At 46.2% G+C, this 25,427-nt stretch overlaps 1 protein-coding gene across 1 annotated transcript in view; it reads right to left on the bottom strand.

Moving 5' to 3' along the window:
* Positions 1-5,674: 5,674 nt before the first annotated feature.
* The window catches only part of LOC109875786 (collagen alpha-1(XI) chain-like), a 241,229-nt gene continuing 221,476 nt past the window's right edge, over positions 5,675-25,427 (bottom strand). Inside the window, 11 exon segments of the mRNA XM_031836411.1 lie at positions 5,675-5,823; positions 5,999-6,232; positions 7,019-7,087; positions 9,250-9,362; positions 10,907-11,153; positions 11,295-11,348; positions 11,466-11,501; positions 11,627-11,680; positions 12,207-12,314; positions 12,888-12,941; positions 25,210-25,263. Of these exon segments, the coding sequence (XP_031692271.1) occupies positions 5,677-5,823; positions 5,999-6,232; positions 7,019-7,087; positions 9,250-9,362; positions 10,907-11,153; positions 11,295-11,348; positions 11,466-11,501; positions 11,627-11,680; positions 12,207-12,314; positions 12,888-12,941; positions 25,210-25,263 (1,170 nt within the window). The 3' untranslated portion in view covers positions 5,675-5,676.

Genomic DNA, 25,427 nt, shown 5'->3' with positions numbered 1-25,427 from the left:
GCCGTGATTGGGAGTCACATAGGGCAGCGCACAATTGGTCCAGTGTCGTCCGGGTTTGTCCAGGGCATGCTGTCATTGTAAATAAGAATTTGTTCTTAACTGACTTGCCTAGTAAATTTAATACATATACTCTACCGTTCAAAAGTTTGGGGTCACTTAGAAATATCCTTGTTTTTGAGAGAAAAGCACATTTTTTTTTGTCCATTAAAATAACATCAAATTGATCAGAAATACAGTGTAGACATTGTTAATGTTGTAAATTACTCTCGTAGCTGGAAAAAGCTGATTTTTAATGGAATATCTACATAGGTTTACAGAGTCCGATCATCAGCAACCATCACTCCTGTGTTCCAATGGCACGTTGTGTTAGCAAATCCAAGTTTATCATTTTAAAAGGCTAATTGATCATTAGAAAAACCTTTTGCAATTAGGTTAGCATTGCTGAAAACTGTTGTCCTGTTTAGTATATGGAGCATCAGCATTTGTGGGTTTGTTTACAGGCTCAAAATGGCCCGAAACAAATAACTTTCTTCTAAAACTCATCAGTCTATTATTCTGAAAAATTAAGTCTATTCCATGCGAGAATTTGCCAAGAAACTGAAGATCTGGTACAATGCTATGTACTACTCCCTTCACAGAAGAGTGCAAACTGGCCCTAACCAGAATAGAAAGAGGAGAGGGAGGCCCCGGTGCACAACTGAGCAAGAGGAAAAGTACATTAGTGTCTAGTTTGAGAAAACAGATGCCTCACAAGTCCTCAACTGGCAGCTTCATTAAATAGTACCCGCAAAACCCCAGTCTCAACGTCAACAGTGAAGAGGCGACTCCGGGATGCTGGCCTTCTAGGCAGAGTTTCTCTGTCCAGTGTCTATGTTCTTTTGCCCATCTTTATCTTTTTATTGGCCAGTCTGTGATATGGATTTTTCTTTGTAACTCTGCCTAGAAGGAGCATCCCGGAGTCGCCTCTTCACATTGTTGGATTACTTCATGGAGAATTTTTTTACATTTATTTAAAGAACAGAGAATTTCCTATGTTCAAACGTACCCCCTGGAAACTGACATTTTATGGTCAAATATTGTCAGTGCTACACCAAACAGTACCTTTTCCTGTAACTTCCAGTATAATGGAGAAAACAAATTTGTGGGTTAAATCACATTATCTGGTGTGACAAATCGTAGCTCGGTCGTACATTGATGCAACATTCCTGTCCTCTCTCTTTTACAAAATAAAACAAACAAGCAATAGAGACATTTCGTTCAATGTTGTTTAAAATCCAGTTTTAATATTTAAATGACCATAAAAAGCACATTAAAACATTTTCTAATTTTAGTTAAAAATATGGGTCAGATAAAGGTCTTACATCTCAGAAGGATCTGAACAGAGGATCTCTAACCCATAAGGATTTATCTTCAATTCCCCAATTACCCCAAAATATATCAACTTAAATGTTTAACCAAGGTTTATTCAGGGGATAGCATCTTCAGATCTTAATGGTTATCAACAAAATGTTAAGGTTAAGGTATACGACCCACCTCCCCCATTAAAAAAAAAGAAAACATTTGAACAAAATGAAAACAAAAATGAAAACCCCAAATAAATTTAAATAAAAAGTAGAATGAATGCATTGATTGCTTAATACAAGCACAGTATCAGAACATTAGTGGAATATGTTGCTATATGTGAGCTGGGGAGTCTTAGTCATTTTACCTATGGTCTCAAAAGGTAAACCTGCAAATAACATACATCTTAGGATGGTGTGTGTATATATACATTATCACTAGAAATAACTTAACTGGTAACAGTTAACACAGGATATATTCATCGACAAAATATCATAATTATTGAATTCTGTCAGTCTGTCTTTACACACACACTACCAGTCAAAAGTTGTAGAACACCTCACAACAACACATTCAAGGGTTCCTCTTTATTTTTTTTACTATTTTCTACTAATTTCTACATTGTAGAAAAATAGTGAAGATATAAAAACTATGAAATAACACATGGAATCATGTACTAAGCAAAAAAGTGTTAAACAAATCTAAATATATTTTATATTCTTCAAAGAAGCCACGCTTTGCCTTGATGACAGCTTTGCACACTCTTGGCATTCTCTCAACAAGTGTCATGAGGTAGTCACCTGGAATGCATTTCAATTAACAGGTGCGCCTTGTTAAAAGTTAATTTGTGGAATTTCTTTCCTCCTTAATGTGTTTGAACCAATCAATTGTGTTGTGACAAGGTAGGAGTGGTATACAGAAGATGGTCCTATTTGGTAAAAGACCAAGTCCATATTATGGCAAGAACAGCTCAAATAAGCAAAGAGAAATGACAGTCCCTCATTACTTTAAGACATGAAGGTCAGCTAATCCAGAAAAGAGCAGTCGCAAAAACCATCAAGCGCTACGATGAAACTGAGAGTAGGTGAATGGATGATCTCCGCATGCGTGATCCGCATGTGTGGTTCCCACCGTGAAGCATGGAGGAGGTGTGAATGTGTGGAGGTGCTTTGTTGGTGACACTGTCAGTGATTTATTTAGAATTCAAGGAACACTTAACCAGCATGGCTACCACATCATTCTGCATCACATCTGATTTGCGCTTAGTGGGACTATGATTACATTTTCAACAGGACAATGACCCCAAAACACACCTCCAGGCTGTGTAATGGCTCTTTGACCCAGGAGAGTAATGGAGTGCTGCATCAGATGACCTGACTTGCACAATCATACGTCCTCAACCCAATTGAGATGGTCTAGTCGGCTGGTCCTCGCTACATATTCGTCGCCAGACCTACAAGTCCATGCTAGGTAAAGCTCCGCCTTATCTCAGTTCACTGGTCACGATGGCAACACCCATCCGTAGCACGCGCTCCAGCAGGTGTATCTCACTGATCATCCCTAAAGCCAACATCTCATTTGGCCGCCTTTTGTTCCAGTACTCTGCTGCCTGTGACTGGAACGAATTGCAAAAATCGCTGAATTTGGAGACTTTTACCTCCCTCACCAACATCAAACATCTGCTATCTGAGCAGCTAACCGATCGCTGCAGCTGTACATAGTCTATTGGTAAATAGCCACCCATTTTCACCTACCTCATCCCCATACTGTTTTTATTTATTTACTTTTCTGCTCTTTTGCACACCAATATCTCTACCTGTACATGACCATCTGATCATTTATCACTCCAGTGTTAATCTGCAAAATTGTAATTATTCGCCTACCTCCTCATGCCTTTTGCACACAATGTATATAGACTCCCCTTTTTTTCTACTGTGTTATTGACTTGTTAATTGTTTTCTCCATGTGTAACTCTGTGTTGTCTGTTCACACTGCTATGCTTTATCTTGGCCAGGTCGCAGTTGCAAATGAGAACTTGTTCTCAACTAGCCTACCTGGTTAAATAAAGGTGAAATAAAAAAAATAAAAAAGTTGGACTGCAGAGTGAAAGAAAAGCAGCCAATAAGTGCTCAGCATATGTGAGAACTCCTTCAAGACTGTTGGAAAAACATTCCAGGTGAAGCTGGTTGAGAGAATGCCAAGAGTGTGCAAAGCTGCCATCAAGACAAAGGGTGGCTACTTTGTAGAATCTCAAATATAAAATAGATTTAGATTTGTTTAACACTATTTTGGTTACCACATGATTCCATATGTGTTATTTTACAGTTTTGATGTCTTCACTGTTATTCTACAATGTAGAAAATACTAAAAATAAAGAGAAACCCTTGAATGAGTCGGTGTCCAAACGTTTGACTGGTAATATATTTTTGTTTCGAAGATTAAGAGCCAGATGCGATTCTGATACACACAAAGGTTTTGAAAGTGGATTCAGAAATAACAGTATTGTAAGAAAAATTTAAATTAAAGTTTATTCATTATCAAAACGCACCTTTTTTTAGCACCTCTTAATTTGTGTGTGTTTTGAACAAGCACCATCGTCATTGTGGCATTTCATTTTGTACAGCACCTGTAGAATCCAGAAAAGAGGTCTCTCTACTCCCTCGTCTCTCGATCTCTCTCGTTTTTCTCCTGTTCACCTTTCTCTGCAACACCTTCATATGTCCTTCGTCTTTGTGCCACAACAGGTTTAAGTCATGTGATTCTAGCCCTACAAGGGCAAGAAGTCTTGTCCTGGTAAAAGCTACATACACGGCAAGACCTGTTCGCTACAACATTTTTTATTAAAAACTTGCATGTGATATGGAAACAGGTAGAGGGGGCTGGGTACCCAGGTTAGGTGGTATGGAAACAGGTTAGGGGGCTGGGTACCCAGGTTAGGTGGTATGGAAACAGGTTAGGGGGCTGGGTACCCAGGTTAGGTGGTATGGAAACAGGTGAGGGGGCTGGGTACTGGGGTTAGTTGATATGGAAACAGGTGAGGAGGCTGGGTACCCAGGTTAGGTGGTATGGAAACAGGTGAGGGTGCTGGGTACTGGGATTAGTTGATATGGAAACAGGTTAGGGGGCTGGGCACCGGGTTAGGTGGTATGGAAACAGGTTAGGGGGCTGGGTACTGGGGTTAGGTGATATGGAAACAGGTGAGGGGGCTGGGTACTGGGGTTAGGTGATATGGAAACAGGTGAGGGGGCTGGGTACTGGGGTTAGATGGTATGGAAACAGGTGAGGGGGCTGGGTACTGGGGTTAGGTGGTATGGAAACAGGTGAGGGGGCTGGGTACCCAGGTTAGGTGGTATGGAAACAGGTTAGGGGGCTGGGTACCTAGGTTAGGTGGTATGGAAACAGGTGAGGGGGCTGGGTACCCAGGTTAGGTGGTATGGAAACAGGTGAGGGGGCTAGGTACCCAGGTTAGGTGGTATGGAAACAGGTGAGGGGGCTGGGTACTGGGGTTAGGTGGTATGGAAACAGGTGAGGGGGCTAGGTACCCAGGTTAGGTGGTATGGAAACAGGTGAGGGGGCTGGGTACCCAGGTTAGGTGGTATGGAAAGAGGTGAGGGGGCTGGGTACCCAGGTTAGGTGGTATGGAAACAGGTGAGGGGGCTGGGTACCCAGGTTAGGTGGTATGGAAACAGGTGAGGGGGCTAGGTACCCAGGTTAGGTGGTATGGAAACAGGTGAGGGGGCTGGGTGCTGGGGTTAGGTGGTATGGAAACAGGTGAGGGGGCTAGGTACCCAGGTTAGGTGGTATGGAAACAGGTGAGGGGGCTGGGTACCCAGGTTAGGTGGTATGGAAACAGGTGAGGGGGCAGGGTACTGGGGTTAGGCGATATGGAAACAGGTAAGTTTGGTTGCTGGTCTGGGTTGGGGGGCTGGGTTGGGGGGTTTGGTTGCTGGTCTGGGTTGGGGGGCTGGGTTGGGGGGTTTGGTTGCTGGTCTGGGTTGGGGGGTTTGGTTGCTGGGCTCGGTTGCTGGTCTGGGTTGGGGGGCTGGGTTGGGGGGTTTGGTTGCTGGTCTGGGTTGGGGGGCTGGGTTGGGGGGTTTGGTTGCTGGGCTGGGTTGCTGGTCTGGGTTGGGGGTCTGGGTTGGGGGTTTGGTTGCTGGGCTGGGTTGGGTTGGGGGGCTGGTTGTTGATATCCAAAATGTCTTGACCTTTTTGCTGACCCCGCCAAGTGTTTTTTTTATGTGAGCCAGGGAAGCAGTTAGCCAGGGAAGCAGTTAGCCAGGGAAGCAGTTAGCCAGGGAAGCAGTTAGCCAGGGAAGCAGTTAGCCAGGGAAGCAGTTAGCCAAGGAAGCAGACTAGACCCACTTCAAATCCAAACTTCTGGCTGGCATCTCCAAAGTCATTCAACATGACATCAATGATGGGAACCTGATCGATCTTGGGAGTATTAATCTCCATCACAGTCTTTCCGTAGCCCTTCCTCGACTGGAAAGAGAGAACGGGGGAAAAATAAACTATTAAACATTGTGCTTTCAGCCATCAGACATTAAACAAGTCCAACAAAACAACCAATGAGGACATTTTACATACTTGCGAGACTTTCCCAAATGTACTTGAACAATCACTATTACAGACGGGCAGTATCGATGGCAGCCCTTACCGCGCATCCGTCTACGAGGGCCCTGACGTAAGGGTTGCTGTCATAGGACATCTCCTCATCGTTGGATCCCAGGAACCGCAGCGCCTTGTCGTAGCTGTCGGTGGTCTCGTCGTGCCACACCACAGACTGGTGGCAGCTGTAGGTGAAGCTCTGCCTGGCAGAGGCAGTCAGTAGTTTCAGGAAGGTCATCTGAACTTCACTGATTGTGTTACCGGCTGCATCAACGTATGAAAACTGTTAATTGGAGGAAGGTGTGAGAGAAAACAGAAAATAGACTGAGAGGTCAGAAATGAAACATGAGATTGGACATAATATACTGCTTAGAAGTGTTTTATCCCAAGAGTTCTTCTAAGGCTAACATAATTTTTCTCCAAAAATACTAATTCAAGGCAGAAAGGAGTTGGAGCACTAAAAATATTAAATATATTTTGTATTTTTTATTTTAACTCACTTTACTCCATTGTACAGGAAGTCAAGCTGACTCCTTCCTCCTCCACCTCTGGCTCGAATTAGTCCTTTTGGAAGTTTTAAATGTTTTTTTTTGTCATTGTTGTTGAGCTTCTTTTCATTTGCTGAATCAAAGGTTCCCCCTGATACTCTTCTTCAAAAACATGCTGTCAGTATCAGTTATACAATCTCTCTCTCAGGCAATGGGCCAAACTGAGTCGCAAAGCAATCGAAAATCATATTTTCCTCCTCATCCTTCGTCAATCCCAGACTGTATGAAATATGAATGAGAAGGGTCTGGGGGGGGGGGTGAGAGGTCTTATATGAGAGGTCTGGATTTCTTGGTGGTTAGAAAAGTGGGGGTCACTTCCAGAGACAATTTTCTCTCTCTCTCTCTGTCTTCTATCTCAAATGCTACTTCTGAAGAGCCTCTGTACTGACAGACATAAGGCAGAGAGATGGCCAAGTGGGAGCCTGAGAAATCATTTTAGTTTAGTATTGTGAAGAGGAGACATTTCTTTTGAGAAGAGAACAGTGGAGGATGAAAACCGTGGAGTTGAAGGAAGTACTTACTATTGCACCATGCTCAAATTCACTGAACCACGACCCTGGAAGTTCTTTGGGCCATGAAGATATTCTGACCTACGGAGCCAAACAAATGAGGCGCTTCGGTACTTAGAAGAACATCTGGTTCCTGGAATTAGGTTTACTTTTGATCCAATATACAGCTAGATACCCCTTCCCTCAGATCTTAACATATAGGAAAATCACTACAGTATGTATAGTAATTCAATAAAAAAATGTGTATATCAGTTTTTTTTCTGCTCATACAGTTTGTCTATATTGATTGTCTTGACAATTACCAATGTCACTTCCAACCCTTTAGTTCAAATGCATCTATTTTTCTTCATGACTTTACATTACATTTCACAGAGATACAGTATGAATGTAAATGTCAAATTCACCAAAACAAGTTAGGTTTAAATGTTGAATGACCAAGCGGTGAACCCATCAAACATCCCCAAACATGAATCTCGCAGTCCCATAACCCTCACTAGCATATGAATCAAAGCAAACTGTATTTGTCACCGAATACAACAGACCGTACAGTGAAATGCTTACTTACGACCCCTTAACCTACAATGCTTTAAGAAGTTAAGAAGAAAAACGTGTTAAGTAAAAAATAGATGAGCAATTTTTTTTTAAAGTAACAAATAATTAAAGAGCAGCAGTAAAATAACAGTAGCGAGGGTATATACAGGGGGTACCGGTAGAGAGTCAATGTGGAGGCTATATACAGGGGGTACCGGTAGAGAGTCAATGTGGAGGCTATATACAGGGGGTACCGGTAGAGAGTCAATGTGGAGGCTATATACAGGTGGTACCGGTACAGAGTCAATGTGGAGGCTATATACAGGGGGTACTGGTACAGAGTCAATGTGGAGGCTATATACAGGGGGTACTGGTACAGAGTCAATGTGGAGACTATATACAGGGGGTACCGGTAGAGAGTCAATGTGGAGGCTATATACAGGGGGTACCGGTACAGAGTCAATGTGGAGGCTATATACAGGGGGTACCGGTAGAGAGTCAATGTGGAGGCTATATACAGGGGTACCGGTAGAGAGTCAATGTGGAGGCTATATACAGGGGTACCGGTAGAGAGTCAATGTGGAGGCTATATACAGGGGTACCGGTAGAGAGTCAATGTGGAGGCTATATACAGGGGTACCGGTAGAGAGTCAATGTGGAGGCTATATACAGGGGGTACCGGTAGAGTCAATGTGGAGGCTATATACAGGGGGTACCGGTAGAGAGTCAATGTGGAGGCTATATACAGGGGGTACCGGTAGAGAGTCAATGTGTAGGCTATATACAAGGGGTACCGGTAGAGAGTCAATGTGTAGGCTATATACAGGGGGTACCGGTACAGAGTCAATGTGGAGGCTATATACAGGGGGTACCGGTAGAGAGTCAATGTGTAGGCTATATACAGGGGGTACCGGTAGAGAGTCAATGTGGAGGCTATATACAGGGGGTACCGGTAGAGAGTCAATGTGGAGACTATATACAGGGGGTACCGGTAGAGAGTCAATGTGGAGACTATATACAGGGGGTTACGGTACAGAGTCAATGTGGAGGCTATATACAGGGGGTACCGGTACAGAGTCAATGTGGAGGCTATATACAGGGGGTACCGGTAGAGTCAATGTGGAGGCTATATACAGGGGGTACCGGTAGAGTCAATGTGGAGGCTATATACAGGGGGTACCGGTAGAGAGTCAATGTGGAGACTATATACAGGGGGTACCGGTAGAGAGTCAATGTGGAGGCTATATACAGTGGGTACCGGTAGAGAGTCAATGTGGAGACTATATACAGGGGGTACCGGTACAGAGTCAATGTGGAGACTATATACAGGGGGTACCGGTAGAGTCAATGTGGAGGCTATATACAGGGGGTACCGGTAGAGAGTCAATGTGGAGGCTATATACAGGGGGTACCGGTAGAGAGTCAATGTGGAGGCTATATACAGGGGGTACCGGTAGAGAGTCAATGTGGAGGCTATATACAGGGGGTACCGGTACAGAGTCAATGTGCGGGGGCACCGGTTGGTTGAGGTAAGTGAGGTAATGTGTACATGTATGAATGATCCTATCAGAACATTATCTAGAATTGAACAAGACTATGGCTTGACTCTATGCTTAACTTCATAGCATGAGCAGGTGTGTGTGTGTGTGTGTGTGTGTGTGTGTGTGTGTGTGTGTGTGTCGTCCTCTTGGAGGAAATGAAACGCCACTCACTCCACTGAACTTCTTATCTGGGAAGATGCAGGTCTCTCCTCCAGCCGTGAAGTTACAGTGGACAGAGAACGAGTCCCCTGAACATCCCTGGTTAGGATCTATCCAGTACTCGCCTGTGGAACAAAACCCAATGACACAATAAAATACCTGAATCTGTAGTTCTCTCTAGTTCTAAGGTTCCACCGACAACTGAAAACTAAAAACTACAAAATGTCACTAAATCGTTTAATTGTTCTATGACACCTGACAGATATAAAAATAATATGTTCATATGTTTAGCAACAACAGATCTTCTAACATTCAGTGTAAACATTTAAAAAGGTACTAAGTGATATGATATCAGTCCTTGTCCGAAACAGGTAACCCTTCTTGCGTCTTGTATTAATCCACGTCCTCGTTCCAGCCATAGACCAAATGGTACAGTAGTAAGTTATCTTGTATTTACAGTATACCGTACCCTTTCAAGACAACCCCATGGCTATTTCATATAGAGGGTTACCTACTCAACATAGCATGTTTGTGTTAGAGACCCCGTCTGATCTGAAATCCCACAGCTGTGGCCTTGGACTGATTCGTGTAAAATGTCAGAAGTTTGATTACGAAAATGGATTTTATTGTAATTCTGACTTCTCAAACTAACACGGTCATTTTGATCATTACTGAGACTTGGTTAAACAAATCTGTGGCAGACACTGGTGTGTCTCTGAATGAATATAATGTGTAATACTGCAGATCTGACAGAGGTGAGGGTGTCACCATATTCATGAAGAAAAATGTGAATGTTACTGTATGAATTAGCACCTCTGTGAATGTCTAGTCATAAATCTGGGCCTTGGGTAATAATGCCCAACTAACGTCACTGGGAGTTTGTCGTCATCCTGTGGCCCTCTCAATTGCTCTTAGAAAATTGTCTGACTTTCTGTCTAACTATGATACATCTCAATTTTTCATTTTTATTTTACCTAGGCAAGTCAGTTAAGAACAAATTCTTATTTTCAATGACGGCCTAGAAACAGTGGGTTAACTGCCTGTTCAGGGGTAGAACGACAGATTTGTAACTTGTCAACTCGCGGGTTTGAACTTGCAACCTTCCGGTTACTAGTCCAACACTCTAACCACTAGGCTACGCAGCTGCAGGGAGTAAATGAGACCCTGAGTAAATAAAAGTTTTAAAAAATACTGTTAATGTTCAGTGTAACCTCACTGAGGTCTGTTAATGTTAGGTGTAACCTCACTAAGTTGTGTTAATGTTAGGTGTAACCTCACTAAGGTCTGTTAATGTTAGGTTTAACCTCACTGAGGTCTGTTAATGTTAGGTATAACCTCACTGAGGTATGTTAATGCTAGGTATAACCTCAATGAGGTCTGATAATGTTAGGTATAACCTCAATGAAGGTCTGTTAATGTTAGGTATAACCTCACTGAGGTCTGTTAATGTTAGGTATAACCTCACTGAGGTCTTGTTCTTAGTGCTATTCAAATTCACCACTGCAATACACTACCTGCAAATATACCATATACACTCCAATGGCATCGCTACAAAATGAGCAAACAGCATTCACAGTTAACGGCTTCCTTGTCTAGATAAACAAAATGGCCAGAAATCACAGCCATAGCATTAGCATATTACCCATGATTCCCCCTCTCTGTAACTCACCGTTGGTGAACTCTGGGTGGGCGAGCTGCAGGTCTTTGCAGGTCCTGGCTGGGTTGTTCTGTGTTCCCATTGGGTACTTCATCCTCTCCATGTCCTGTTTGAGGTTGTTGAGCGAACCAAAGATGTCCTCCATGCCATCTCCGTAGTCCATCATGGTACCCGCCGTGTCCGCCTGCATGTCTGCGTGTCTGCGGTTCTTCTTGGGCGACTGGATGGGCAGTGGCTGGATCACCTCACCAGAGGGACCCTATAGAGGAAGAAAGAAAATATCCCATAGTGTCACAGCGTTTTCTAAAAAATAACTTCATGAATTCCAGCTAAAGACACAGAAGTGGCCTATTCTCGGACTTAGAGAGGACACCAAAATGAATGTAAAAGTAATACTCACAGGAGGACCAGGTGAACCGATCGTACCGGTGTCTCCCTTCTGACCAGCAGGACCCTGAAAAGAGCATGGAGATTTAGAGCATGTTGTTAATTCTGGATTTCACAAACACTCCTATAAAATGACTGTCACAGTAGTCTCAGTTGATAAAAACGGTTGTTGAACAGAACTTACCGATGAACCCTTAGCTCCTTTAGGACCTCCAGGGCCCTGGAAGAGACAACGAAGATGGCGTGATCAGTAAAGAGGAGGTGACTATGTTGTATCATTACATGGACATGTTAACTGTGAGACTATACTCTAAATAAAACAGAGAAAACGGAGGACAGTCTTACAGGCAGGCCAGGAGGACCAGGGGGACCGAGAGGACCTGAAGCTCCACTGATACCCTGGGGAGAAGAGACCAGACATCAGTAAGACGACAGTGGGATGACAGCGGACTACAGTGAGATAACGAGTGGTAGATTGCAAGGGAAACATTAGCAACCTTTTGCAACGTTTTCATGAGCCCTGAAAAGTTGCTGGTATTGTCGTGAGTAATACAGCTAGATAGATGTAGATCCCCATTATTATGTTTCTCATGCCTAACATAGAGACATATAGATGGAGATCCCCATTCTTCTGTTTTTCAACACTAACATAGAGACATATAGATGGAGACTCCCATTATTCTGTTTCTCGTGCCTAACATAGAGACATATAGATGTAGACCCCCATGATTCTGTTTCTCATGCCTAACATAGAGACATATAGATGGGGCTCCCCATTATTCTGTTTCTCATGCCTAACATAGAGACATATAGATGGAGACCCCCATTATTCTGTTTTTCAAGCCTAACATAGAGATAATCAGACCAATGGCATTTTATTTCCTGATTGACGAATGGCAAGGTGATGAGGTCATTAATCACTTACACCGTCGCCCTTGCCTCCGTGAGAACCCTGGGGTCCAGGTAGGCCTCTGTCTCCCTTCTCTCCCTGCTCGCCAGGGGGTCCAATCAGACCGATCAGACCTGGATGACCCTGTAGGACACAAACAAACAAGAGTAGGAAGGACTGGGACCATTGAGATACTTACAGTAAAAACACGTTGAAGACAATACCATGCCTGGCACCAGTACAACCCTGCTATAGCTGTTACCATTCCATCAAGTAAAATACAAATCAGAAAACTCATTCTACACATCTGAAATCATTTTTACAGAAATTACTTTTTTTTACAGAAAGCAGTGTCCTGCGCTTCATTACTGACTTTAAATTCACTGGCAGATCTAACGCTCTGCATCAAATGGAGCCGCCAATGTGGTACGGTCCTATTCAATTCAAACTGGCTTCCAGATTTCTCCAAATGTCACTTTTAGTTTCAAACACAAGTTGTGTCGAATAATTTGAATTTAAATGTATTGCTCTACCGAAATATTTTGTTTGACCTTTGTAGAGAAGCTGGTTAAAGGGTTCAGATGAGTGGAGGTCCAATCCCAGCCACGCTCATGGCCATCGTCTCCAACCCACTACAGGTTAAACTCCCAACCCCTTCTCGGATCGGAGAAATCAAATCAATAAGTGCTTTAGGACGGGAAATTGAGGCGGGCTCACCTTTTCACCCTTGGTGCCGGGGTCACCCTTCAGACCTGGGAGACCAGGGGGCCCCTAATTGTCACAGAGAAAAGATGGTTAGACATCAATTACACCACCTCAGTAGAGACAGAACGGAAGGAAAACATACCTAGAGACAGACAATGAGATAGAGAACTAGAGAGAGAAAATTAGAGAGGGAGAGTACTATAAAGAGAGAGAGGAAGAGAGAAAAGAGAGAGGAAGAGAGAAAAGAGAGAGGAGAGAGAGAAAAGAGAGAGAGAATAATTAGAGTACTATAAAGAGAGAGAGGAAGAGAGAAAAGAGAGAGAGGAGAGAGAGAAAAGAGAGAGAGAATAATTAGAGAGCAATATAAAAAGAGAGAGAAAAGAGAGAGAGAGAAAGACTGTCTTTTTTTTCTGAAACTTTCACATTTCCTTTAACACCCCCTTAAAAATAAAACACCAAATATATATCCTGTACATGTACCATACTCACCTTTCATCTACCACGTACAAACCAACATCACAATACCCAAAACAACACACCACCGTCACCACTTCTACAACCATTTATCCAAAACATCCTCCCCAGATATACAGACAGCCCCCCAACACACCATATCTCCTGAAACATCTCCACACTTTATCATTCTATAGAACTCAAATTCCACCCTAAGGCGCGCAGAGGCCATCCCATTAAATAGTAAAGGGTCTGTTATCCCCCCACCTTTGACCCTGTTCCTCCTTGTTAGCCAAATAGCCAACTTCGCCTGAGAAAACAGAAAATTCAACTTCTCCTTAATCAAATACCTCTATCCCATTATAAACATCCCAACATTAAAAACCACACCCAACCTATCACACAGACATTCCAACAGTAAAACCCACCCCCAACCTCTCACACAGACATTCCAACAGTAAACTCCACCCCCAACCTCTCACACAGACATTCCAACAGTAAAACCCACCCCCAACCTCTCACACAGACATTCCAACAGTAAACTCCACCCCCAACCTCTCACACAGACATTCCAACAGTAAACTCCACCCCCAACCTCTCACACAGACATTCCAACAGTAAACTCCACCCCCAATCTCTCACACAGACATTCCAACAGTAAACTCCACCCCAAACCTCTCACACAGATATCCCAACAGTAAACTCCACCCCCAAACCTCTCACACAGACATTCCAACAGTAAACTCCACCCCCAAACCTCTCACACAGACATTCCAACAGAGGCATTAAAGGCATTAACCTGGTGCACACAGAAAACACATGAATCACAGTTTCTTTCATTACACAGAAAGGACACCCCTGCCCGATTCCCGGATCAACCCGTGCCAACCAGCTGTTAGTGGCCAGGGCTCCATGAAGAACCCTCCACTGGAGGTCCCCTGACCTCTTTGGTACTGGGGGTTTGTAGATCCCCCTCCATCTAAAACCCACCATACTCTCCACCCCACATACCCCCTGCCACTGATGTGCCTTCACTCCTGTTAGGCTCCTAATGTTCCTTACCTTAATGCAGAGGGCTGTACCTCCCACCCCTTCAAACTCCCCCAGGCTCAGACGCCCTTGCCAGTCTCCAGTCTCTGCCGTCACCTGCAGTGGCGGAAACATTGGTGGCCCCAACCCCTTTGGCCACTCAAACCCCCCCCCCCCCCCCCCCCCCTACCCGGCTCAGACAGTGCCTCCTGGACCTCCTCCAGGAATCTCTCCAGCAGCCTAAAACACGTTATTCCTGTTTGTTGTGCCAAGACTTCCAGGGTTTTCCACCCCTCCTCTCCCAGCAGTCTCAGGTCACCCAGCCTTTGTAAACCCGCTGCCATCAGTTGCCTCTGCAGGGTGGCCGACTGAACCGATCTCAAAGGGATGGCTGGGTTGCGGAAGATAGGCTCCTCCCACATACACAGCCGAGGCTCCACACCCCCTTCTCATGTGGGCCTTAGCAGCTGCCAGGCCCTCAGCACTGCAGAGTAAAACTCAGAGAGACCTGCTGTACTCAGCCTCTCCAGCCTCATGAGGAACAGCTGCCGGTCCAACCCTAATTCACCAGCTCTCCTCAACAGCGCTCATGCTGGCTCCTTCCACACAACATCAGTATGGTACAGCAGTCTCTGCACCGCCTTTAGTCAGAAAGCAGCCATCCTGCTCTCCAGTTCCACCAGGCCCTGTCCTCCTTCGTGGACGGTCATGTATAACACTGCCGCCCTCAGCCAGTGATGGCCCGACCAGAAAAAAAAAGAGATAAAAAAGTTCACCAGCTTGCGTTCCAGGTCTGGCGGGGCCGGCGGGGGGGGGGGTGATAATGTTGATTATCAGCACCCTCCCTCTATATGACATTTGGACAGGAACCACCTCCACCTGGCCAGTCTTGACACCACTGCCTGTGACAGCCCCTCCCAGTTCTTCCTAACCCACTTCTCCGAAGCCAGGTACACCCCCAAAACTTTAAGCCCTTCTCAACCCCACTGCAAACCCCCTGGAAGCAGAGGGGCCCTATCCCCCCATAACAGAGCTTTACACTTGCCCCAGTTTACCTTAGCTGACGAAGCTCCCTCGTACACCTTCAGACTAGTCTCTAGTGCCTGCATATCCAGACCATCCCTGACCATCAAAGAAACATAATCTGCATATGCTGACACTGCTATGCCTGTCATCATATCCATGCCTGTACAGCACACTCCCTGCAGTCTCCTGAGTAGCAGTCCCAAAAAAGGCTCAATGGCTAGTGTATATAACTGCCCCGATAGAGGGCATCCCCGTCTAATGCCCCGTCTCACCCAGACTGGCCTACTGAGCACCCCTCCCATCTTGACCATGCATTACGCCCCACGATACAACTGCTTTACACAGGTCAAAAAAGTATTCCCAAACACAGACATCACATTAAACAGATACTCATGGTCCACTCTATCAAAAGCCTGCTCTTGATCTAAAGAGACCAGTTCAAAGTTCACATTAGAACCTCTCGGCAAGTCCAACATGTCCCTGATTAAGAACAAGTTGTCTGTGATTGAGCGTCCCGGTACACAATATGTTTGGTCCTTATGTACTATCGAGTCCAAATGGGACTTCAGTCTGTTAGAGAGGACCTTGGAAAATATATTGTAGTCCGCACAGAGTAATGCCACAGGCCTCCTTCTTAAGTTCACACAAGTCCTCTTTTTTGGGCAGGAGTGTCAGAGCCGCCCGACGGCAGCACATCGGCAACTCTCCTACCCCGACGCATTCACGCAACACGCAAAAGAAGTCATGTTCAATTATATAATTTTTTATAAAACTCCACTGGGAGTCCACCGACCCCCGGTGCACGACCGGGGTACATCTGGTTTACGGTCTCTGCCAGTTCATGGGACAACATCCCTCTGTGCCAGAGAGAGCTTAGGGAGTTCTGCAAACAAGACCTGAGCACACATGGGATCACACATTTCTGCCCTATACAACTCAGTATAAAACGCATCACCCCACCACAGAGGTCACCCGCCCATCAGACAGCCGTAGACAATGCATACCCTTGGCTTCACCACTCTGTCTTTCCAAACCAAAGAAGAAGGAGCTGGGAGCATCCATCTCCTTGAGTATGGAGAACCTAGCTCTTACAAGTGCTCCCTTTGCTTTAACCTGGAGAAAACTGCCCAGGTCCCTACGTAATTCAGCTAAATTAGCCTGGAGACCTACATTGCTCACCATCTCTACCTCCATCTCACTAATACAATGCTCTAGTTCCCCCAATACTCTCCTCGCCTCTGATGAGAGAGATGTATATACTGTTTACAGAAGAGCCAAATTTGGCCTTTCCCCACATCCCACCATTGACTCTCCGCTGCCCCCACCTTTCCCAACAGGTCTTGAAACCTGAGCAAAAAGTGGCATCTTGTAAGAGCTTTATATTGAATGTCCAATAGGATGCCTGCCGGGGCCCTGGTGAAATAGACAGCCGAGCCATGGTTATGTGGTGATCCGAAAACCCCACCGGGAGAATGGTAGCGGCCAATTGCTCTGATTCCTGAACATGTAAAATCGATCAAGTTGGGCTGCACTCACCCTAGCCCCAAAACCCTTCACACATGTATACTGTCTTGTGTTTGGATGTTTAGTTCTCCAAACATCCACTAGGTTGAACTGATTAATGATGTCCCTTAACACTCCCACTGACACTGAATGAGGCTCTTCGTAAAATCCATTGTACAGTTCCAGTCCCTCCGACCACCAGCGTCTCCTCAGGCTCTACCTGTGAGAGTTCCTGTCTAAGACTCCCAAATAGAACCCCCCTCTCTCCCTGTGTTAGGCACAATTATAGATGGGCTATGTACAGGTGCAGTAATCTGTGAGCTGCTCTGACAGCTGGTGCTTAAAGCTAGTGAGGGAGATAAGTGCTTCCAGTTTCAGCGATTTTTGTAGTTCGTTCCAGTCATTGGCAGCAGAGAACTGGAAGGAGAGGCGACCAAAGGAAGAATTGGTTTTGGGGGTGACCAGAGAGATATACCAGCTGGAGCGCGTGCTACAGGTGGGTGCGGCTATGGTGACCAGCAAGCTGAGATAAGGGGGGACTTTACCTAGCAGGGTCTTGTAGATGACTGAAGGAGAGTTGTAATGGCATTGAAACTCATCTGGAGGGTTGTTGTTAACACAGTGTCCAAAGAAGGGCCAGAAGTATACAGAATGGTGTCGTCTGCATAGAGGTGGATCAGAGACTCACCAGCAGCAAGAGCGACATCATTGATGTATACAGAGAAGAGGGTCGGCCCAAGAATTGAACCCTGTGGCACCCCCATAGAGACTGCCAGAGGCCCAGACAACAGGCCCTCCGATTTGACACACTGAACTCTATCAGAGAAGTAGTTGGTGAACCAGGCGAGGCAATCATTTGAGAAACCAAGGCTATCGAGTCTGACGATGAGGATGTGGTGATTGACAGAGTTGAAAGCCTCGGCCAGGTCAATGAATATGGCTGCACAGTATTGTTTCTTATCGATGGCGGTTAAGATATCGTCTAGGACCTTGAGCGTGGCTGAGGTGCACCCATGACCAGCTCTGAAACCAGATTGCTAAGCGGAGAAGGTGAGGTGGGATTCGAAATGGTCGGGAATCTGTTTGTTGACTTGGCATTCGAAGTCCTTAGAAAGGCAGGGTAGGATAGATATAGGTCTGTAGCAGTTTGGGTCTAGAGTGCCCCTCCCCTTTGAAGAGGGGGATGACCGCAGCTGCTTTCCAATCTTTCGGAATCTCAGATGATACAAAAGAGAGGTTGAACAGGCTAGTAATAGTGGTTGCAACAATTTCGGCAGATAATTTTAGAAAGAAAGGGTCCAGATGGTCTAGCCCGGCTGATTTGTAGGGGTCCAGATTTTGCAGCTCTTTCAGAATATCAGCTGACTGGATTTGGGAGAAGGAGAAATGGGGAAGGCTTGGGCGAGTTGTTGTGGGGGGTACAGTGCAGTTGACCGGGGTAGTGGTAGCCAGGTGGAAAGTGTATGTGACAAATCAAATTTTATTTATAAAGATAAAACCCATGTTGTTTATTTTTGCTTTTACAACAAGCAGCCTACCCCTACACACCTCCTTTGAGGAGCAAATCTTTACAGACAGACCCGGTACAAAGAGGACTGCTACCCCTGCACTAAAATGTGTCCCATGGCTCAACACACTTGCCCCTTTCCACCAGAGCCCCCAATCGACTTCATTCAACACATCACTATGCGTCTCCTGCAGAAACAACACCTGTACTTTTGTTTTGTTTTACATATTCACCCAACAGACTCCTCCTTCCCGCATCTCTGGCACCATTTATATTGAGTGAGTCTACCCAAAGAGTCTCCATAAGAAGTGGGAGAAAAGCCAGCAGAGAAAGAGACCAATAGCAATGCTCAAAAAGCCCCAGTGTCAGAAAGAAACTATTAATCTAAACAGTGTCTGAAGGTCGACCATTTCGCACTGTTGTGACCCACTTCCTTAACTGTTTCCTGGGTGAGAGGACACCGTGCCCCTCATTTTTCATAGCATGTTGTAATGTTTTTTACAAACTTTCTCAGATTAGAAAAATAGCCTCAAGATGAACTTTTTTCCCCTTGGTCTCATTCAGGAACCTTGTCAGTTATCTCAACGTGTACTTAGACCCCTCAGCTTGACTGGCTGTCAGCTCCGGACCCATTGAAGAGAAGTCTGAAAAAAATAACTCATCATCCTCTTCCTCAGACTCACTTTCCTCCTCATCTCTATCTCCCATCCTGACCACCTGCCCTTCCTCTCTGGTCAGCCCCCCCCCCATCACCAGGCAAAGGTTCCATGGTGCCATTGACCACACCCTTTTTCCTTTTCTGCTTGACCTCCCCCCCTGGTCTCTTACACTTCCCCACTATACTCTCCTCATCCACCAGCATAACCTGACTAGACTCAGCCTCATCTACACCACCTTCCATAGCCTGACTAGGCCCAGCCTCATCTACACCACCATCCATAGCATGACTAGACCCAGCCTCATCTACACCACCATCCATAACCTGACTAGACCCAGCCTCATCTACACCACCATCCATAACCTGACTAGACCCAGCCTCATCTACACCACCATCCATAACCTGACTAGACCCAGCCTCATCTACACCACCATCTATAGCATGACTAGACCCAGCCTCATCTACACCACCATCCATAACCTGACTAGACCCAGCCTCATCTACACCGCCATCCATAACCTGACTAGACTCAGCCTCAGCTACACCACCATCCATAACCTGACTAGACTCAGCCTCAGCTACACCACCATCCATAACCTGACTAGACCCAGCCTCATCTACACCACCATCCATAACGTGACTAGACTCAGCCTCATCTACCCCACCATCAAATCAAATCAAATTTATTTGTCACATACACATGGTTAGCAGATGTTAATGCGAGTGTAGCGAAATGCTTGTGCTTCTAGTTCCGACAATGCAGTAATAACGAACAAGTAATCTAACTAACAATTCCAAAAAACTACTGTCTTATACACAGTGTAAGGGGATAAAGAATATGTACATAAGGATATATGAATGAGTGATGGTACAGAGCAGCATAGGCAAGATACAGTAGATGATATCGAGTACAGTATATACATATGAGATGAGTATGTAAACCAAGTGGCATAGTTAAAGTGGCTAGTGATACATGTATTACATAAGGATGCAGTCGATGATATAGAGTACAGTATCTACGTATGCATATGAGATGAATAATGTAGGGTAAGTAACATTATATAAGGTAGCATTGTTTAAAGTGGCTAGTGATATATTTACATCATTTCCCATCAATTCCCATGATTAAAGTGGCTGGAGTAGAGTCAGTGGCATTGACAGTGTGTTGGCAGTAGCCACTCAATGTTAGTGGTGGCTGTTTAACAGTCTGATGGCCTTGAGATAGAAGCTGTTTTTCAGTCTCTCGGTCCCAGCTTTGATGCACCTGTACTGACCTCGCCTTCTGGATGACAGCGGGGTGAACAGGCAGTGGCTCGGGTGGTTGATGTCCTTGATGATCTTTATGGCCTTCCTGTAGCATCGGGTGGTGTAGGTGTCCTGGAGGCCCTCACCTCCTCCCTGTAGGCCGTCTCGTCGTTGTTGGTAATCAAGCCTACCACTGTTGTGTCGTCCGCAAACTTGATGATTGAGTTGGAGGCGTGCGTGGCCACGCAGTCGTGGGTGAACAGGGAGTACAGGAGAGGGCTCAGAACGCACCCTTGTGGGGCCCCAGTGTTGAGGATCAGCGGGGAGGAGATGTTGTTGCCTACCCTCACCACCTGGGGGCGGCCCGTCAGGAAGTCCAGTACCCAGTTGCACAGGGCGGGGTCGAGACCCAGGGTCTCGAGCTTGATGACGAGCTTGGAGGGTACTATGGTGTTGAATGCCGAGCTGTAGTCGATGAACAGCATTCTCACATAGGTATTCCTCTTGTCCAGATGGGTTAGGGCAGTGTGCAGTGTGGTTGAGATTGCATCGTCTGTGGACCTATTTGGGCGGTAAGCAAATTGGAGTGGGTCAAGGGTGTCAGGTAGGGGGGAGGTGATATGGTCCTTGACTAGTCTCTCAAAGCACTTCATGATGACGGATGTGAGTGCTACGGGGCGGTAGTCGTTTAGCTCAGTTACCTTAGCTTTCTTGGGAACAATGGTGGCCCTCTTGAAGCATGTGGGAACAGCAGACTGGTATAGGGATTGGTTGAATATGTCCGTAAACACACCGGCCAGCTGGTCTGCGCATGCTCTGAGGGCGCGGCTGGGGATGCCGTCTGGGCCTGCAGCCTTGCGAGGGTTAACACGTTTAAATGTCTTACTCACTTCGGCTGCAGTGAAGGAGAGACCGCATGTTTTCGTTGCAGGCCGTGTCAGTGGCACTGTATTGTCCTCAAAGCGGGCAAAAAAGTTGTTTAGTCTGCCTGGGAGCAAGACATCCTGGTCCGTGACTGGGCTGGGTTTCTTCCTGTAGTCCGTGATTGACTGTAGACCCTGCCACATGCCTCTTGTGTCTGAGCCGTTGAATTGAGATTCTACTTTGTCTCTGTACTGACGCTTAGCTTGTTTGATAGCCTTGCGGAGGGAATAGCTGCACTGTTTGTATTCAGTCATGTTACCAGACACCTTGCCCTGATTAAAAGCAGTGGTTCGCGCCTTCAGTTCCACACGAATGCTGCCATCAATCCACGGTTTCTGGTTGGGGAATGTTTTAATCGTTGCTATGGGAACGATATCTTCAACGCACGTTCTAATGAACTCGCACACCGAATCAGCGTATTCGTCAATGTTGTTGGCTGACGCAATACGAAACATCTCCCAGTCCACGTGATGGAAGCAGTCTTGGAGTGTGGAGTCAGCTTGGTCGGACCAGCGTTGGACAGACCTCAGCGTGGGAGCTTCTTGTTTTAGTTTCTGTCTGTAGGCAGGGATCAACAAAATGGAGTCGTGGTCAGCTTTTCCGAAAGGGGGGCGGGGCAGGGCCTTATATGCGTCGCGGAAGTTAGAGTAACAATGATCCAGGGTCTTTCCACCCCTGGTTGCGCAATCGATATGCTGATAAAATTTAGGGAGTCTTGTTTTCAGATTAGCCTTGTTAAAATCCCCAGCTACAATGAATGCAGCCTCCGGATAAATCGTTTCCAGTTTGCAGAGAGTTAAATAAAGTTCGTTCAGAGCCATTGATGTGTCTGCTTGGGGGGGATATATACGGCTGTGATTATAATCGAAGAGAATTCTCTTGGTAGATAATGCGGTCTACATTTGATTGTGAGGAATTCTAAATCAGGTGAACAGAAGGATTTGAGTTCCTGTATGTTTCTTTCATCACACCATGTCACGTTGGCCATAAGGCATACGCCCCCGCCCCTCTTCTTACCAGAAAGATGTTCGTTTCTGTCCGCGCGATGCGTGGAGAAACCCGCTGGCTGCACCGCTTCGGATTGCGTCTCTCCAGTGAGCCACGTTTCCGTGAAGCAGAGAACGTTACAGTCTCTGATGTCCCTCTGGAATGCTACCCTTGCTCGGATTTCATCAACCTTGTTGTCAAGAGACTGGACATTGGCAAGAAGAATGCTAGGGAGTGGTGCACGATGTGCCCGTCTCCGGAGTCTGACCAGAAGACCGCTTCGTTTCCCTCTTTTTCTGAGTCGTTTTTTTGGGTCGCTGCATGGGAACCATCCCGTGGCACTGGTTGTAAGGCAGAACACAGGATCCGCATCGCGAAAAACATATTCTTGGTCGTACTGGTGGTGAGTTGACGCTGATCTTATATTCAGTAGTTCTTCTCGGCTGTATATGATGAAACCTAAGATGACCTGGGGTACTAGTGTAAGAAATAACACGTAAAAAAACAAAAAACTGCATAGTTTCCTAGGAACGCGAAGCGAGGCGGCCATCTCTGTCGGCGCCGGAAGTAACCGGCACCATCCATAGCATGACTAGACCCAGCCTCAGCTACCCCACCATCCATGGCATGACTAGGCCCAGCCTCAGCTACTCCACCATCCCTGGCATGACTAGGCCCAGCCTCATCTACACCACCATCCCTGGCATGACTAGGCCCAGCCTCATCTACACCACCATCCCTGGCATGACTAGGCCCAGCCTCATCTACACCACCATCCCTGGCATGACTAGGCCCAGCCTCTGCTGTCTGCATCTCATTACCCCCTGCACGTTGACCTTGATTTCCCCCACTGGAGCTTGTGTCCTCACCTTGTCTACGGCCTTTATGTGGGCATGCTCATGCCCCAAATCCCCACACTAAAAACATCATGCCTCACTTTAAAATGCACATTTAGCTGTTGCTCATTGTTATTCAGAAACATAAACACTAGCCTCCGGAATGAAACAACGTGATTAACGGCATCTGCCTGAAAACCTGTTGACAGTACACGAAAACCGCTAGCATACTTACCAAAACGACTCAGCTCTTTCCTGATTTGATCCTCCGTAATAAACGGGGGCGAATTTGCAACTACCACCCTGGTCGAAGGGGTAGAAAGAGGCCAAATTGTCACCAACACACCCCTTACAAATATTCCACTAGCAGTTAAGCCTAAAAAAACACATTTGCTCTTTTCATGAACACAACCACAGCTTTGTTCATTCTAGAAGCCGAATGTATACATTCAGCTCCTACCTTTCCACCGACGGTGAGCAGAACCTCAACTTTAACTCCATTCTCAGGAACACACCTGAATAAATGCCGTAACGACAGCGTCTCCTCTGCGCTAGGCTGACAAGCCATCGCTTACACCACACCTTCCAAACCCCAGGAAACTAACTGTCCTCTTCCACCCTAAATCTGACATAACCTGTGAATACTGCTTAAACAAATAGTGCATTAACCCTCCACCATAGAAAATACAATTGAAAGAAAAGACCAAGAAAATAATCAAGAAAGTTATTAGGACAGAGCCCTCCACACCAAACACAAGAGAGAGAGAAAGAAATATATATATATATATATAAAGAGAGAGCACTAAAGAGAGAGAGCGAGAGAGAAAGAGCGAGAGAGAAAGAGCGAGAGAGAGAGAGCGAGATAGAGAGAGCACGAGAGAGAGAGAGCACGAGAGAGAGAGAGCACGAGAGAGAGAGAGCACGAGAGAGAGAGAGCACGAGAGAGAGAGAGCACGAGAGAGAGAGAGAGAGCACGAGAGAGAGAGAGAGAGAGAGAGCACGAGAGAGAGAGAGAGAGAGAGCACGAGAGAGAGAGAGAGAGCACGAGGAGAGAGAGAGAGAGCACGAGAGAGAGAGAGAGAGCACGAGAGAGAGAGAGAGAGCACGAGAGAGAGAGAGAGAGCACGAGAGAGAGAGAGAGAGCACGAGAGAGAGAGAGAGAGCACGAGAGAGAGAGAGAGAGCACGAGAGAGAGAGAGAGAGAGAGCACGAGAGAGAGAGAGAGCACGAGAGAGAGAGAGAGAGCACGAGAGAGAGAGAGAGAGAGAGAGAGAGAGAGAGGAGAGCATGAGATAGAGAGAGCACGAGAGAGCACGAGAGAGCACGAGAGAGCACGAGAGAGCACGAGAGAGCACGAGAGGGAGAGAGCACGAGAGGGAGAGAGCATGAGAGCGAGAGAGCACGAGAGAGAGAGAGCACGAGAGAGAGAGAGCACGAGAGAGAGAGAGCACGAGAGAGAGAGCGCACGAGAGAGAGAGCGCACGAGAGAGAGAGCGCACGAGAGAGAGAGCGCACGAGAGAGAGAGCGCACGAGAGAGCACGAGAGAGCACGAGAGAGCACGAGAGAGCACGAGAGAGCACGAGAGAGAGAGAGAGCACGAGAGAGAGAGAGCACGAGAGAGAGAGAGCACGAGAGAGAGAGAGCACGAGAGAGAGAGAGAGCACGAGAGAGAGAGAGAGCACGAGAGAGAGAGCGCACGAGAGAGAGAGAGCACGAGAGAGAGCACGAGAGAGAGAGAGCACGAGAGAGAGAGCACGAGAGAGAGAGAGCACGAGAGAGAGAGCACGAGAGAGAGAGAGCATGAGAGAGAGAGAGCACGAGAGAGAGAGAGCACGAGAGAGAGAGCACGAGAGAGAGAGCACGAGAGAGAGAGAGCACGAGAGAGAGAGCACGAGAGAGAGCACGAGAGCACTAGAGAGACAGGGAGAGAGAGAGGAGAGCACTAGAGAGACAGGAAGAGAGAGAGGAGAGCACTAGAGAGACAGGGAGAGAGAGAGAGAGAGAGAGCACTAGAGAGACAGGGAGAGAGAGAGAGAGAGAGAGCACTAGAGAGAGAAAGAGGGAAAGAGAGAGAGGAGAGCACTAGAGAGAGAAAGAGGGAAAGAGAGAGAGGAGAGCACTAGAGAGAGAGAGAGAGAGAGAGAGGGCTTATTATCTCTGCTGACCATAGGTCCAGGTGGGCCGTCTTGTCCAGAAGAACCAGGAAGTCCTTGTTCACCCTGAGAAGAGAAAGACCATCCAATTATAGTCCAGCATTACAACATTCTGTAACTCTTATTGCCTCATATTGATTTCCTGTGCCCGGCACCATGATTAATTGAAGGAATAGCGCAAAAAAGTGTGTTTGAATAAACAACAAAAATATATAAAGGACAAGCCAAAT

The sequence above is a fragment of the Oncorhynchus kisutch genome, linkage group LG11, assembly GCF_002021735.2.
Source record: "Oncorhynchus kisutch isolate 150728-3 linkage group LG11, Okis_V2, whole genome shotgun sequence".
Classification (NCBI taxonomy): Eukaryota; Metazoa; Chordata; class Actinopteri; order Salmoniformes; family Salmonidae; genus Oncorhynchus; species Oncorhynchus kisutch.
This window is presented reverse-complemented; position numbering and strand designations above follow the sequence as displayed.